A 13,387-nucleotide genomic window follows, 5' to 3' on the forward strand; every position below is an offset into this window, starting at 1 on the left:
GTTTAAATCAAATGTTTGAATTCCTTCTGTAGCTGTGTTGAGTATTTCCACAGTAACTGCAAGTGCTGAACCGGCACAGCTGAATGCGTCTCACCCATCACCAATAGCACTTGCAAATGCTGGAGGGCAGAACTAAATATTTCTGTGGCATACAGAGAACATTTCAACTCCGTGTCACAGGATCATAGAATGGCTTGGAGGGGAAGGGACCTCAAAGATCATGTTGTACCACCCTCCTGCCATGGGCAAAGCTGCCAACCCCTTGATCAAGCACTGTATCAGGTTACCCAGGACCCCATTCAACCTGGCCTTAAACACCTCCCAGGGACAGGGCATCCACAACTTCTCTGTAACTTTATCTTGACGTTACCTTAAGATAACTGCAAATAGAAAGATCATATCTCCAGTTTACAAAGTGTATGTTTTTTACCTGCCTACCATCAGGGAGCATGGGGCACATTCAGCCCCAGCCGCCATTCCACACTGATTTAGTTTCCAATCCAGCTGCTGCCCAGCAAATTGATCCGTGCAACGAGGAAGGCTGTGGGTACCCTTCCTGCTGACATAATCCATGGCCTGAGGAGCGACTGCAGCTCCTCTGATGGGAGGAGAAGGCCCCTTCCCACCACCCACTGTGGGGCCAACCGTCATTTACCTGCAGTAAGTGGTGTGCCACACGGTAGCCCAGGTGTGGGCCACCCTGCACGTTGGGTGGCAGCCTCCCAGTGCCATATCCATGCCAGGCCACCACATAAGGGTTGTCCATGGTCAACCAGTAGCGGACCTGTCCACCAAAATGCTGGAAGCAGAGCTCGGCATAGTCACGGAAGAGGTCAGGCAGGACAGGACTGGCCCAGCCGCCAAAGGCATCTTGCAAGCCCTGTGGCAGGTCCCAGTGGTAGAGAGTGACGACAGGTTCTATGCCCAGCTCCCTCAGCCGGCTCAAAACTCGGCCATAGTGAGCCAGCCCAGCGGGATTGATGGGTGCTGTGCCATTGGGCATCAGTCGAGTCCAGGCCAGTGAGAAGCGATAGTGGGAGACCCCCAGGTGCCGCAGCCCCTCGATGTCGCGGAATATGTTGTTGTAGCTGTCGCTGGCCACATCACCTCCTGTTGGACCTGGCAGGATGGACCCTGCTGGAGTGGTGGGTCGATGGGTGAAGGTGTCCCAGATGGAGGCCCCTTTGCCGCCCTGCCGCCAGCCTCCCTCTGTCTGATAGGCAGCACTGCCCGCACCCCAGAGGAAGCCATCGGGGAAGGTGTCATAGAGGAAGAGTTGGTCCTGCGGGTAGGGCAGGCGGGCGAAGCGGGCCCAGGTGCCCGCGCCCTGCCCCGGTGCCCCAAGCAGCGGCCGCCCGAGCACCAATAGCACCGGCAGCACTGGAAGCACCGGCGGCGGCGGGGCCATGCTCCCGACGGTACTTCCCTCCTCCCAGCCCCCCGCCGCCCCCTTTTATCCTCACCTTACTCCTTCCCCCCCGCCCCGGTGGGCACGGCCATTAATAATTACCTCGGAGCTGCCGCCCGCATCCTTCCCGGTCTGCGAGGGGAGCAGAGCGGCTCCCGCAGGGAGAAGGGCTGCCTCGGGGGCGGGACCCGGGCTGAGACGGGGCGGGAGGCTGCGGGGCGGTGGAACCGAGTCGGCTGCCCTCTGCCCTTCGGGGTCACCTCCTTCACCCCTGCTCCTTGGGGCGAAGATCGCGGCGGGCGCGGCCCTGCAGCCCCCCGGGTCCCTGCGGGGAGCCCGCACCTGGACGCGGTTTTGGAGCCGTCCTCCTTCCCTCCCTCCTTTTGCTGCTGCTCCATTCGCCTCCTGTCCCTCAGGGGACACAAACCGCCTTCTCAAGGAGCCCCCGAGGGCCCCGACGCCGCGTTCTTCCGCCTCTCGCCGTCGGGGGAGCCGAGGTATCCCCGAGCCCCGAGGGGAGGGAGCACCTCTCAAGTGGAAAACGCGAGGAAATAAAGGTGCTGTGCTGATGGCTGCTGCTTTTATACTTTTTTCCTTCACCTGGTAGTTTCTTTGTGGCACTGTGTCAAGTGATATTGCCATTGTGATCACTCATAGTAATAATCAGAGACTCGGTGACCAAGGACCTGACACCCCTGGTAATTCATGGGCCGGCACCTTGTAGTTGTATCGCCTTCTCCTTTCTGGGACTGGAGGCTGGTACATCTGGCTGCTCACCAAACACAGAACATTTTCCAATGAGAAATGCCTCAGAGAAACAAATTGAGATGTACATTTCAGTCTGATAGTTTGGTTACACTTTGTATCTGCCCGTGTGGGCGTGATGCAAAGATCTCATCCTAAAGACAGGTCTTACGTTGCTGTTCATGTCGGCTTCAGACAACAACACCTGGGCAAGAACTGCCTCAAAACATTGCAAAGACTCAGTACTTGGTTGTGTGAACTCTAACACAAGTTGGGACACCTCGGAATAAAACACCAATTAGACAGGCTGTTAGAGAGATGTTCCCAAGAGATAAAGTTGTTGCTTAACAAAAGAATGAAGGCATTAAGAGCATTTCATTTTATTTTTAGAAAATAGACGCCCTCGAGGTAAAATTACAGGTAATGACTAGTAATGAGCTGATGGATTGAAATGCCTCTTGAAAGTTGCTAAAGGTTTCTTCCAGAGTGTAGGATGGGTTTTTGTACCTCTCAGGTCCAGGCAGAGCCTTTCTCTTGTTTCGTCTGTTTCTGTTAACGGTGATTAACTTGTTCCCACTGGAGGCAGATAAAAGTCTGAATGGGGGACCACTGTCAGCCCTTCCTAAAGGGAGGAAGGTTGCGGTGTGGGAGCAGGCAACTGGCAGGCTGGGCATCAGCTGCTATGAGTTTGCTATAGTCTGACAAGTGACTAATGTTTGATTACAGGCCAAGTGATAATTTGAGCTCCAGCTGTAGCAACAGAAAAAGTTGTCAGCATCACACAGTGGTTACTCCAGTGAAGCTGGAGGTCAGTTGTCATGTGCACGTTGGCATTGGTTGGATATTAGGAAACTTATCTGAAGGAGGGGTGAGGCATTGGAAAAAGCAGCGAGGGAGGGGGGGGTGGAATCACTGTTCCTGGGGGTGTTTAAGAAATGTGGAGATGTGGCACTGAGGGTCGTGGGCAGTGGGCAGTACTGGTGATAGATGGATGGTTGGACTAGATGATCTTAGAGGTCTTCTCCAGCCTTGATGATTTTGATTTCCTGACTCTATTGCTGTGATCCTTCCCGTGCAAAGGGTGGAGAGCTCTATTCTGCTGCTGACCCCATTTCAGTGGCAATGTGCTGTCTTTGCTGGAGCTCACTGCCTGAGCATTTTGCAAAATAGGATGTAAAGACATGTCCCAGAAATATCCTAGGCTGTGTGCATTAGTCCATTGCTGACATTTAAGGAAACATTTTTCAGTGGGTATCCAGTGTCACAAGAGATTTTAAACTAAATCTTGATACGTTTGCTGATTATTAACCAAAATACAGTCAGTCTTATTTACAGTTAGACACTTAAATGAAGTGTGATGAGGAGTTCATCTCTACAGTGAAAGGAAAGAAAAATCTTCATGGTACTGGTATGAGTCAGCCTGGCTGAGATCTTAGTCAACTTCTGGAGGTGGGTGTCTTTGTGAAAGCTGTCCAAGGAGCTACAGTGACTGTGCTGCCAGAGTAAGAAGCCTACTTTTGAGGGTTGAAATCTGGCCTTGATTTCCTAACTCATTGCTTCATCCCTATATATCAGTCACATGAAAGCAATTCCTCCTCTTCCTCTCCTCTCCTCCTCCTCTCCCTCTCCTCTCTCTCTCCTTCTCCTCTCCTCTCCTCTCCTCTCCTCTCCTCTCCTCTCCTCTCCTCTCCTCTCCTCTCCTCCTTCCTCTCCTCTCTTCTCCTCTTCCTCTCCTCTCCTCTCTCACCCCTTCCCTCCCTCCCACCCATCCCTCCACTCCCCTCCCTCCCTTCCCTTTCCCTTCCCTCCTCTTCTAATATACATATCAAAAGATGTGCACTATGGCCTCTAGTTGCTTAAAGTTTTTGTTTGTTTGTTTGTTTTGATTTTTTTTTGCGGAGAAAGCTTGATTTCATGTTTTAGAACGGCACAGTCACCCATGCTCTGGTCCAACATATATTTCTTCCTCTCTGACAAATCCTGTGCAATACTAACCATGCAGAAAGGTCAGCCAAGCACTTGCAGATACCTGGAGCTCCCTCCCTCCTGCTCCTTGAGTTCAAAGCATGTCTCCATTGCATCTCTGCTTCTGAGCCAGCACACTGACAGTCTGCCTTAGGTTGGCAGGTTGGGATTTGTTATCTTCCAGCCTTCTTTGTACTGCTGATTAGTGAGGGTTCCGTTTTTGATAATATATATAATGGACTCTGTGCGTGTCAGTATAGTTTTCATTCAGGCTTTGCTGAGGAATTCTCTGCAAGCTGTGCAGGCAGGACATGCAATCAAATCTGACAGTGTTCTGACCAGGCATCGCTCTTTCTATCCCAAAGAGGCTGAAACTTCTCCAGTACTGACATTTTTAGGCAAAATAGCTCTATTATTGCTTTATATTCATTTGACACTTTTCCCCGAAGTCACATCGTGCATTGTCTCAAAGCAGCAAATCCCTTTCTCATCTGAAAATCCTTGCAGGAGATCTCTGCAGCCTTATCCTGGTAGTATCTGTGCTCCTCAGTGTGGCAGAACAAGAAGTCTTGGTGCCTGGAACAGCCATCTTCTGTTTTAAATGCCCCTTCTCTGTTGACAAGGCTATTTCCAAACATATAGAAGCATACATTCAGTTGAAAATAGTCTTGTGTAATAGATTTACAGCCTCAGCATTTCTCAAGGCACAAAACTCACTATCCACTGGGGACACTGCATAAAAAAAATTACCCTCCAAATTAGATTTGTGCATTTTCCCTACCGCTTCCGTCACCACATAACTGCTCTAATTCCCATCACATTTTACTTCCACTTGCTGATGAATAGTTGTTCCCAGTGGAAAGCTGTGTAATAGCATTCTAGATTTACCTTCTTCATCACTGACAGGACATCTCAGCCTACCAGGCAAATAAGCTGTTCCTCAGTTCTCTCAGAAAGAGAAGTGCAAGTTCAATTTGCTTGAAAAAATGTATCCTTCTGTGGTTATTCCTTCTTCCTCTTGATGCCACCAATTGTATGCATGCACAGTACGTTCTGAAGGACTTTTAAGGCAGTAACAGACTGTAGTGAACTTAGAAACATAATGTTGTAAGGTCCAAAACACCCCTGCTGGTGTAATGAACTAACTTAGGAATACTTCGGAAGATGTAAGATCCACTTCTGTTTTAGCAGTAATTAGCAGATTGCATCAGATTGGATATAATGAGGTTCAGCAAAGCAAAGTGCAAAATTTTGCACTTGGGTCAAGTGAATTCCAGATACATGTTCAAACCAGGAGAAGAACTCCTTGAGAGTAGCCCTGCTGAGAAGGACTTAGGCGTCCTGGTTGATGAAAAACTGAACATGAGCCAGCAGTGTGTGCTTGCAGCCCAGAAGGCCAATGGTATCCTGGGTTCATCAGAGGAGGGGTGTCCAGCAGCATGAAAAGAGTTATTGACTCCCTTTATTCTGTCCTTGTGAGGTCCCGTTGGGAGCACTGCATCCAGGTCTGGGTCCCTCAACATGGGAAAGGTCCAGAGGTGGACCATGGAGATGGTCCAGGGGTTGGAGCACCTTTCCTATGAAGACAGGCTGGTCTTGTTCAGCACAGAAAAGAGATGACCTCATTTCAGCCTTCCAAAATTAAAAAGGAGTTAATAAACATAAGGGAAATCAAGTTTTTGTAAGGGTAGGCAGTGATAGGATAAGGGGGAATGGTTTTAAACTAAAGGAGGGGATGTTTAGATGTCAGGGGGGAGTTTTTTACTGAGAGAGCAGTGAGGTGCTGGAACAGGTTGTCCAGAGAGGTTGTGGATGGTCCAGTCCCTGAAGGTGTTTAAGGCCAGGTTGGATGGGGCCCTGGGCAACTTGATCTAGTACTTGATCTAGCAGTTGGCAAACCTTCCTGTGGCAGGGAGATTAGTACTTGATCTTTGAGGTCCCTTCAAACCAAAGCCATTACATGATTCTATGATTGGATATAAACAAAAAGTTTTTTATGATAAGGGTGGTGAGGCACTGGCACAGGTTGCCCAGAGAGGTGGTGTATGCCCCATTCCTGAAGACACTCAAGATCAGGATGGATGGGGCTCTGAGCACCTGATGGAGTTGTAGTTGGAGATGTTTCAGTATGAGGATGAATGACACCTTAGTTCTGATATTTGCTTCCTTTTGGTTTCAGCTCATGCCAGTGTTGGTCTTTACTGTAGACAAAGACGACTCATAAAGAAATAGGAATGGTTTTAGGAACTTCTGTACTGCTTTGATTCTCTTTAAGATTTCCTGCCTAGATGAATTTTCTGCAGTTAAAAGTTACACCATTTTAAACTGAACTGAATTGAAACTTTGTAAACTAGTCATTTAAACTATATTGCACTGCTGTCTTACTAAATGTACAGATAACATAACTGCAGATACAGAAATATTTTTCTGGGCTACAGACATGATACTCTTTGATAAACACCGACTGTATTATATTAAAGTAATTCTGAAAAAATAACAAGAACTCAGTCTCTGTACTGTTTGAGAAGCGTATCGCTGCAGTGTGATTTATAATCAATGTAGAAGTCATTTAGTCTTTTACTGCATGCTTTGTATTCACCTAAATGTACTTCAGAGCTATTCCCAGGTAATATAGCAATGCTGTGCTCCTGTGTTCCTGAGACTGGCTCAAAACTATTGGGAATTTAAGACATTTCCAAAACACTAAGTATGCAGAGTAACTTCTAAGAGCTTCCAGGGCCTACTTCTTCAAATATAGTTGCAGAGCTGAGCTAGATTAGGCCAAGATATTGCAACAGCTCAGTCTTGAAAACTAAACCTTTCTAATAATAATAAGAAAGTGCCTTGAGGAGTACTGAAGAGAATTTCACCTCTGAGACATGAAAGCATAGATGCCAAAGCATTAAACATTAAACATTTCTTCACAGCTGCTATTCAGAAGAATCAATACGCCACTTCAAAAACTGAAAGTCAAGTAATTTCCACAGTAAGGTTTTTTGTGAGGGTTTTTTGGTAATATTTCTTTTCTTGCTTGTGCTTTCCCTGAGATTTTTGAACACTGCTTGAGGGAATAGCTTTGTATCACACCACAGAGCAGCAGTCACCAGCCATGGCCATCCAAGTGATCTGGTCAAATGGAAAGATGGAGGAATATCTGTGTGTTCTTGCTAGGCCCTGTAGGTTGGACAGCAGCACAGACTCAAACGCTTCTGTGAAAGCTTAAAATATATGTAATTTTAAGATTGGAGCTGTGCAACTAAATAATGAGAATCTTGAGGCTGTCTGATAAGCAGTCAGATTAACAAATAGGACATCTAAGAATGAGGAGGCTACATTGGATAAATGTCACTTAGGGAGAATGATGTGCAGAACCAGAAAATGTCCAAATAGGATATATGAAGATATATAACCTAATGAAAATACATGGTGCTGGTAATAACTATCTTATAGAATGCTTGGATGTTTACCATATAGAAAACATAATTAGGTAATGTCTAAGAGGTGCAGAGTATAATAGTGTGGTTTGATATAGCCTGCAGTGTCCAACCTGGCTGTTCCACATTAAAGTCTTGGGTCCCAGTGCATCTCAGGGCATAGTTACCTCTATTTGATGACCTGAATGGATCCCATGCATGTTCAGGAAAATCTAACCAATGTAGTATCTGCAGCCTAGAGACTGATTTAGCTCAGCCTAAAGTACATATGGAGGGAGTGATTCACCTGCCTAAACATGTTTGTATGGCTCCTCCTCCAGCAGCCCACAATGACACCTGCATGGGATTCACTGATAGTGCTGTCATCTCACTCTTGTTGAAGACATTTTGGTACCTGAGTCTCAAACTGCTAGTACTATGATGGGATTTCTTATCATATTTATACACCATGCATCTACTACCGTGATTGTATCATGTCTTGCTTTACCTACATCTGAAATCTTTTGAAAAATAAGATCCCATCTCTTCTTTAAGGTGAAATCAGAGACAGAATAATATTTACTGAGAGTGTTCAGATCCTTATACTTCTCCCTGGGCAAGAGTCAGATTCTAACATGTTTTAGATTTATTGCCTTCTTTAACTGATAAGCTAACAGCCTCTTCCTTGGACCAGAACAGCAGGGGTGAATTAGGAAGATGTATTCACTACCAGTGTCTTCAGTTCTGTGACACTGAGTGTTTATGAGATTATGCATTTTCTCAAGATTGGTGATTAGATTTCCACCAGCCACTCTGCATTTCCCCTAGGGTGTCACAGAAGGATGAGCGATATAATAAGCATAGAGGAGCTATGAAGCATTTTACAATGCCAGCTGCCAAATGAAGAATTAAGTAAGTCAAAGGCCACAGCGAACAAGCAACCTGTTGCCACATCAATGCGTTAGCTCCTTTCATTCAGCAGGTAGAAAGGATAATATCTGTGTGATTCTAAGAAAAATTGCATTTGACGTGTCTGTTCAATATATGTGAGAAAAGTCCCAAATCTAGTCTGAAGGAAGCACTGAATAAGTCTTGATGTACGTATATCTGAGCTACAAGTAGGAAAGTTGAGCAGAATAATTATCAGAAATTGTAGGGCCTGCAGGAAGATTATCTTCTGATTGGTACAAGTATCTGCAGTAAGCATTTTCCAGGTGTAAATCTTTCATTTACTATGCTCTTTTATACATGCCCAGAATGTAACCCATGCAAAAATTCAGCTTGAACAGACGCTTTGGAGTCTGCACTGCACTACATTCGATTGCATTCATTGCTGCGAGAATGTTCTCTCTTATCAGCATGGTGTATGTATCCTTCATCCAAACCTAGATTTATAAAACTGAAAAAAAAACAAAAAAGAACGTCCTTTGTAGCAAACACTCTTTCATGTGCACACAGTGAGGCAGTCCCACCCACAGAGAGAAAAGGAGACCACTGGCATTACAAAACATGCTTCACAGGAGACAGCAGTGAGTTTTAAATGTATTAGGTACTAAAAAATGTGCTATGATTAGGCATTATCAAACAAATCATCCTCTGGGCTGAAACAGGGAAAGGACTCCTTGCAGACAAAGCAAGGGGGAAGCAGTATTTAGCCAAATAATTTTTCTGTTACTTATGAAGGACTGGCTATTGGTGTTATTGGTGTATTATGAAGGAGTGAGCTACTGGTGTTCGTGAGTAACTGATGGTCAAAAAGACTGGTATGGCATTAGCTCTTATTGGATTGGTGTGCCTCAGCTCTGTGAACACCAAAAAGATTTCATCTTGTCTTTTACTTTTATATGTCTTTTTTTTTTTTTTTAATTAAGTTTTCATTTAAATTCCTGTAGGTCTGATCTTCAGGTGGGAAACATAGGTTCCCTGAAAGTAATGGGTCTGTGTCGATTTCTCTTTATTCTTTCTGTCTTCAGTTCGTATCTACTTTTAAGTTAAAAAGCTGAATTTTTTGAGGAATGCAATTTACTAAATACTTCCATTTATTTTTACATTACTTTATTTCATTGCCTCTAGAGAATCTCGTTTCTGTATGCAGTGGCTTTTCTGGACATTTCCTTGCATTGGGTGTGCTGTAAGGGCAGTACCAATGCCTACAGCGTGAGAGACTGGTCTTGGCATGTTTGTTATTATTATTTCATCCAGCTAGAAGCAGTTTGGGGGAAATCATAAACAAATACAGGACAATGGTGATTTATCAAAGTGTGGCAGGTATCTGAAAAAAGCTCAGCAAATTTTCATGCAGCAGAAGAGTGCTTCCTACAGCTGAGGGCATCCTCCACAGTCTCACGGCTATCAGTGCAGTTGGTGCTGTCAGACCTCAGGGTCAGCAAATCTGTTCTTCAGAGGTTGCAGCCTTGCTCTTGTCTCTTGAAAATGATGACAGCCTTGGCTTGGGGCAAAGGCTCGGCCTGGTTTACAGCCTCCAAGCCATGGCCTTTACATGCTGTTGACCTGCCTGGTGAGGCATTGCGTGTTTGCTTGAAACAAGGTGTTGACACCACTCTGTAGTCCTCCTGGCTAATGTAACTCCTTTCTAACTCCTCTTTTACAGCGATCCAAACAAACCAGGTATCTCCTTTTGCACACATCGTTGCTTAGCTGCATCCTGCCTTTGTTCCCTTCCCTTCCTTCATCTTTCATCCCTTCTGCCCTTCATCTGAATCCTAGGCCATACAACACAATCACACCTTCATGGGATAATAAGAGAAACACATTCCAAAGCAGCATCTCACACACTTTTCTTTTATCATTTTATCTTATGTAGAGGAATTCTGTTTTGTTCTCAGTTCATTTGACCCATGTATGAACAATACTGAATGGTGCTGCAGAATAACCTCTCTAACAATAAACATCACCAAAATATCCACAGACAGTTGCTTGTTTCTTAAAGAAGGGGTAGGAAGGACCTTTACCGTGAAAAGTATTTATGCAACTTGGGGTTTTTTGCAATGTCTTTTCTTGGCTTTATGTACATTGTGGTATAATAAAGCTGCATAAAGGTAGCAAAGCTTTTAGTAAAGCCTAGTATCATAGAATGCACTGAGTTGGAAGGAACCCACAAGAATCACTGAGTCCAACTCCAACAGCCTGCTTAGCAGGAATAATAACAGTGGTAATATAATGATAACAGGTGCAGGCTTAAAACTATATATTTAGATGTCGAAAGAGGATAATCTTCAGCAACAGAAACACGTTCATGCTCCTTTAACTGGAGGCTTGGATCCATGAGAAAGTCTCTGGATGGCAGTGAGTTCAGGCTGATCTGCAGTTTGGAGAAAATGAAAATAAAAGTTAGAACATGTGATTTACAAACTTGGTTAGAGAGATAATTCATTGAGAATAACAATAAAAAATTAACGTTTTTTTTTCCAATGGATTTTGGAGTTTCTGTTCCTGTTTGGAACTGGGAAATGCCTCGGTCACCCACAGGACCACTGTTTGAATAGTAACCTAGCAGCACTATAAGGCTGTTTCTATATTCCTATGAGGAATGAAATCAGAATAGTCTTGCCAGAGCCACTTCTCCAAAAATCATGTACTGGCCCAGCTGTACAGGTAAACAGAAAACCTGCATTGTGCTCGAGCACTCATCCCTTGATCTGTTTTGTTACCATTTTCTGTCTCTGCTTTTGGACAACTCTCTGCAAGACAGATCTGCTACAAACAGAGGAAGCAGTAACCACTGTGGACCTGGGCCAAATGGTGTTACTTAGCCAGAAGCCAGGAATCAGTCTCTTTTAAGCTTTTCTCTCTTATTCAGCAGCATAAACATAGACAAAAGCAAAATTAGCTCTTTCTTTTTGGTACTGGCATTATATTTTTAATCTACACGTGTCAATAACCAGTGAACCCTATCTATAAGTTAGTCTAGCCTTCCTGAGTGGTGGTTGATGTGGTCTTCCTCCTCCAGCAATTCTCTAAATCATAGGATCATTTGAACTGGAAGGGACCTTTAAAGACCAGGGAGGTCTAACCTCCCTGTGATGAAAAGGGACACCTACAGCTCCATCATGTGCTTAGTGCCCAGTCCAGCCTGACTTTGAGTGTCTACAGGGATGGGGCACCCACCAACTGTCTGGGAAAATGATTTCTGAAAATGGATATAAACCATAGTCCATACATACTTTTAAAACCATTTTCTTTGTGTCACAAAGACATGAATACGTTAACTGGGCTTCTCAGCTCCTTCTTTCTTGGGGTTGGAAATGGGAAAGGTCAGGACATTATTCAGTTGTTTGCAGAGGAAGAGGGACCAGCTGATCTCTGAGGACTGGTTCACCTGCAGCTGAGGAGATTCAAGGTTCCTGAGCTGCGAAGGAAGGAAGTGGATGAATAGTTCTTCACAGGCCAGCTGGGCTTGTGGACAATGTGGAAAACTATTTACTGGTGGGCTCAGGAATGTAAAAAAGTGGTATTATGTAAATATATTAAGAGAAAGGGGGAAAAATATATTAGTCAGCAACCGTATAAAATCCCCTTCAGTTTCTGTCTGCAAAAAGTTTACCTACAAATTCTCTCACAGAAACTTCCAATGTTTTTAAGCCCCAACTATTTGACCGAACTGTTCATCATACATGTTAATTTGATTAACATTATTTTGTTATTTCTCTAATTTCCCAATCCTATCTTGACTTTTACCAAGACTGAAAGTTATTCTTGGTACTGTAGAGGAGAAAGGGAAAGTGAAGGCATCATTTAGTGTTCAATGTCAAGCTTTTGAAAGGGAGTAAAGGCACTACAATTATATAAATTGCTGTGGTAGGTATCAGAAGCTTCTAATAGCAAGTTTGAGAGGCCCTAATAATGCTACAGGAAGGATCTCACTAAATATTCAATTTTAGAAGATTACTTTAAAAACAAGTTTGGATAGATTAGGCACAACTTCCTTTAAATTGCTGTTGAAAAATTTTCTGAGACTGGTTTTCTTGCTGATAAATGAATATAAAGTCCCAAGCTATTAATAGGATGATTTTATCTTAGTAAGCATGTAATCCAAGTGGTATTTCTTCTGACAGGTTGGGAATTTTCCAAAAGAAAGTATTTGGGGTTAGAAAATGTATCTTTACCAAAACCACCGCTTTTTTAATGTAAATGTATATTCCAGCTTTAGTAAAATGGAAATTTCTTATTAAAAATAATAATAATTTTTTAAAAAATTAAGTTCTAGAGAAATTATAATAAATTTCTGGCTTGGCTAATTTATGTGGCTATGGAAAATGAAGGCTGAAGTTACTGCAAGTGCATGATTTTGCCTGGAGACTTGAAGACCTATTTCCTATCTGTCAGGAAAGCAGTTCTTTCACCCAGCTGTGCTGGGATGAGCTGTTTTTAATCTGTAAGCGAGAGGCTTGCTCTGCAGCCCAATGGTCATGACATGCACATGCAGGGCAGTTGCCAACAGAGATGCAATGTGACAAGAGCATCAGCATATGCATAAAGAAGCCAAAGCTCGTGTCTCTGGTCTGAGTACAGCAAAGCAGATCTAAACACTAATATGCCTTGTGCTATTTGACAGCGTCTTGTGACTGCTAATAGCCACAGGATAGATGGAAAAATCTCTTGGCAGTTGACTCCCTCAGAACACTGCATTCCAAAGATATAAAGGGCTATGAATGGAGAAGAGACTCACTGGAAAAAAGATTTCATCTTCCCAAGAGGGCAACTGCCCATGAAAGCACGTTCTAGAAAAACACAAATAATGCCATCTGAACTGCAAGAATTTGAAGCATTTGACTCCACGTATTTTCTCTTTGACAGGAGTGCAGCCATTTCAGATTTTCTCCAGGTACTCACTATT

The 13,387-nt window shown here is 44.1% G+C and overlaps 1 protein-coding gene and 1 long non-coding RNA gene across 3 annotated transcripts in view; both read right to left on the reverse strand.

The window, feature by feature from the left end:
* The window catches only part of KL (klotho), a 45,858-nt gene extending 44,135 nt beyond the window's left edge, over positions 1-1,723 (reverse strand). Inside the window, exons 1-2 of one of the 2 annotated variants that reach the window (XM_032442140.1) lie at positions 1,511-1,723; positions 656-1,137 (exon numbers count right to left, since the gene is read on the reverse strand). In XM_032442140.1, coding sequence (XP_032298031.1) covers positions 656-1,003 — 348 coding nt within the window. In that variant the 5' untranslated portion in view covers positions 1,004-1,137; positions 1,511-1,723. Of the gene's footprint in view, positions 1-655; positions 1,421-1,510 lie in introns of those variants that run through there. The other variant, XM_015852031.2, reaches the window with a different exon arrangement.
* Positions 1,724-9,379: 7,656 nt separating this feature from the next.
* The window catches only part of LOC107308268, a 29,973-nt gene continuing 25,965 nt past the window's right edge, over positions 9,380-13,387 (reverse strand). The window contains exon 2 of the long non-coding RNA XR_001552726.2: positions 9,380-10,852. This is a non-coding gene — a long non-coding RNA (uncharacterized LOC107308268). The remainder of the gene's footprint in view (positions 10,853-13,387) is intronic.

This window comes from Coturnix japonica, chromosome 1 (assembly GCF_001577835.2).
Source record: "Coturnix japonica isolate 7356 chromosome 1, Coturnix japonica 2.1, whole genome shotgun sequence".
Taxonomy (NCBI): domain Eukaryota; kingdom Metazoa; phylum Chordata; class Aves; order Galliformes; family Phasianidae; genus Coturnix; species Coturnix japonica.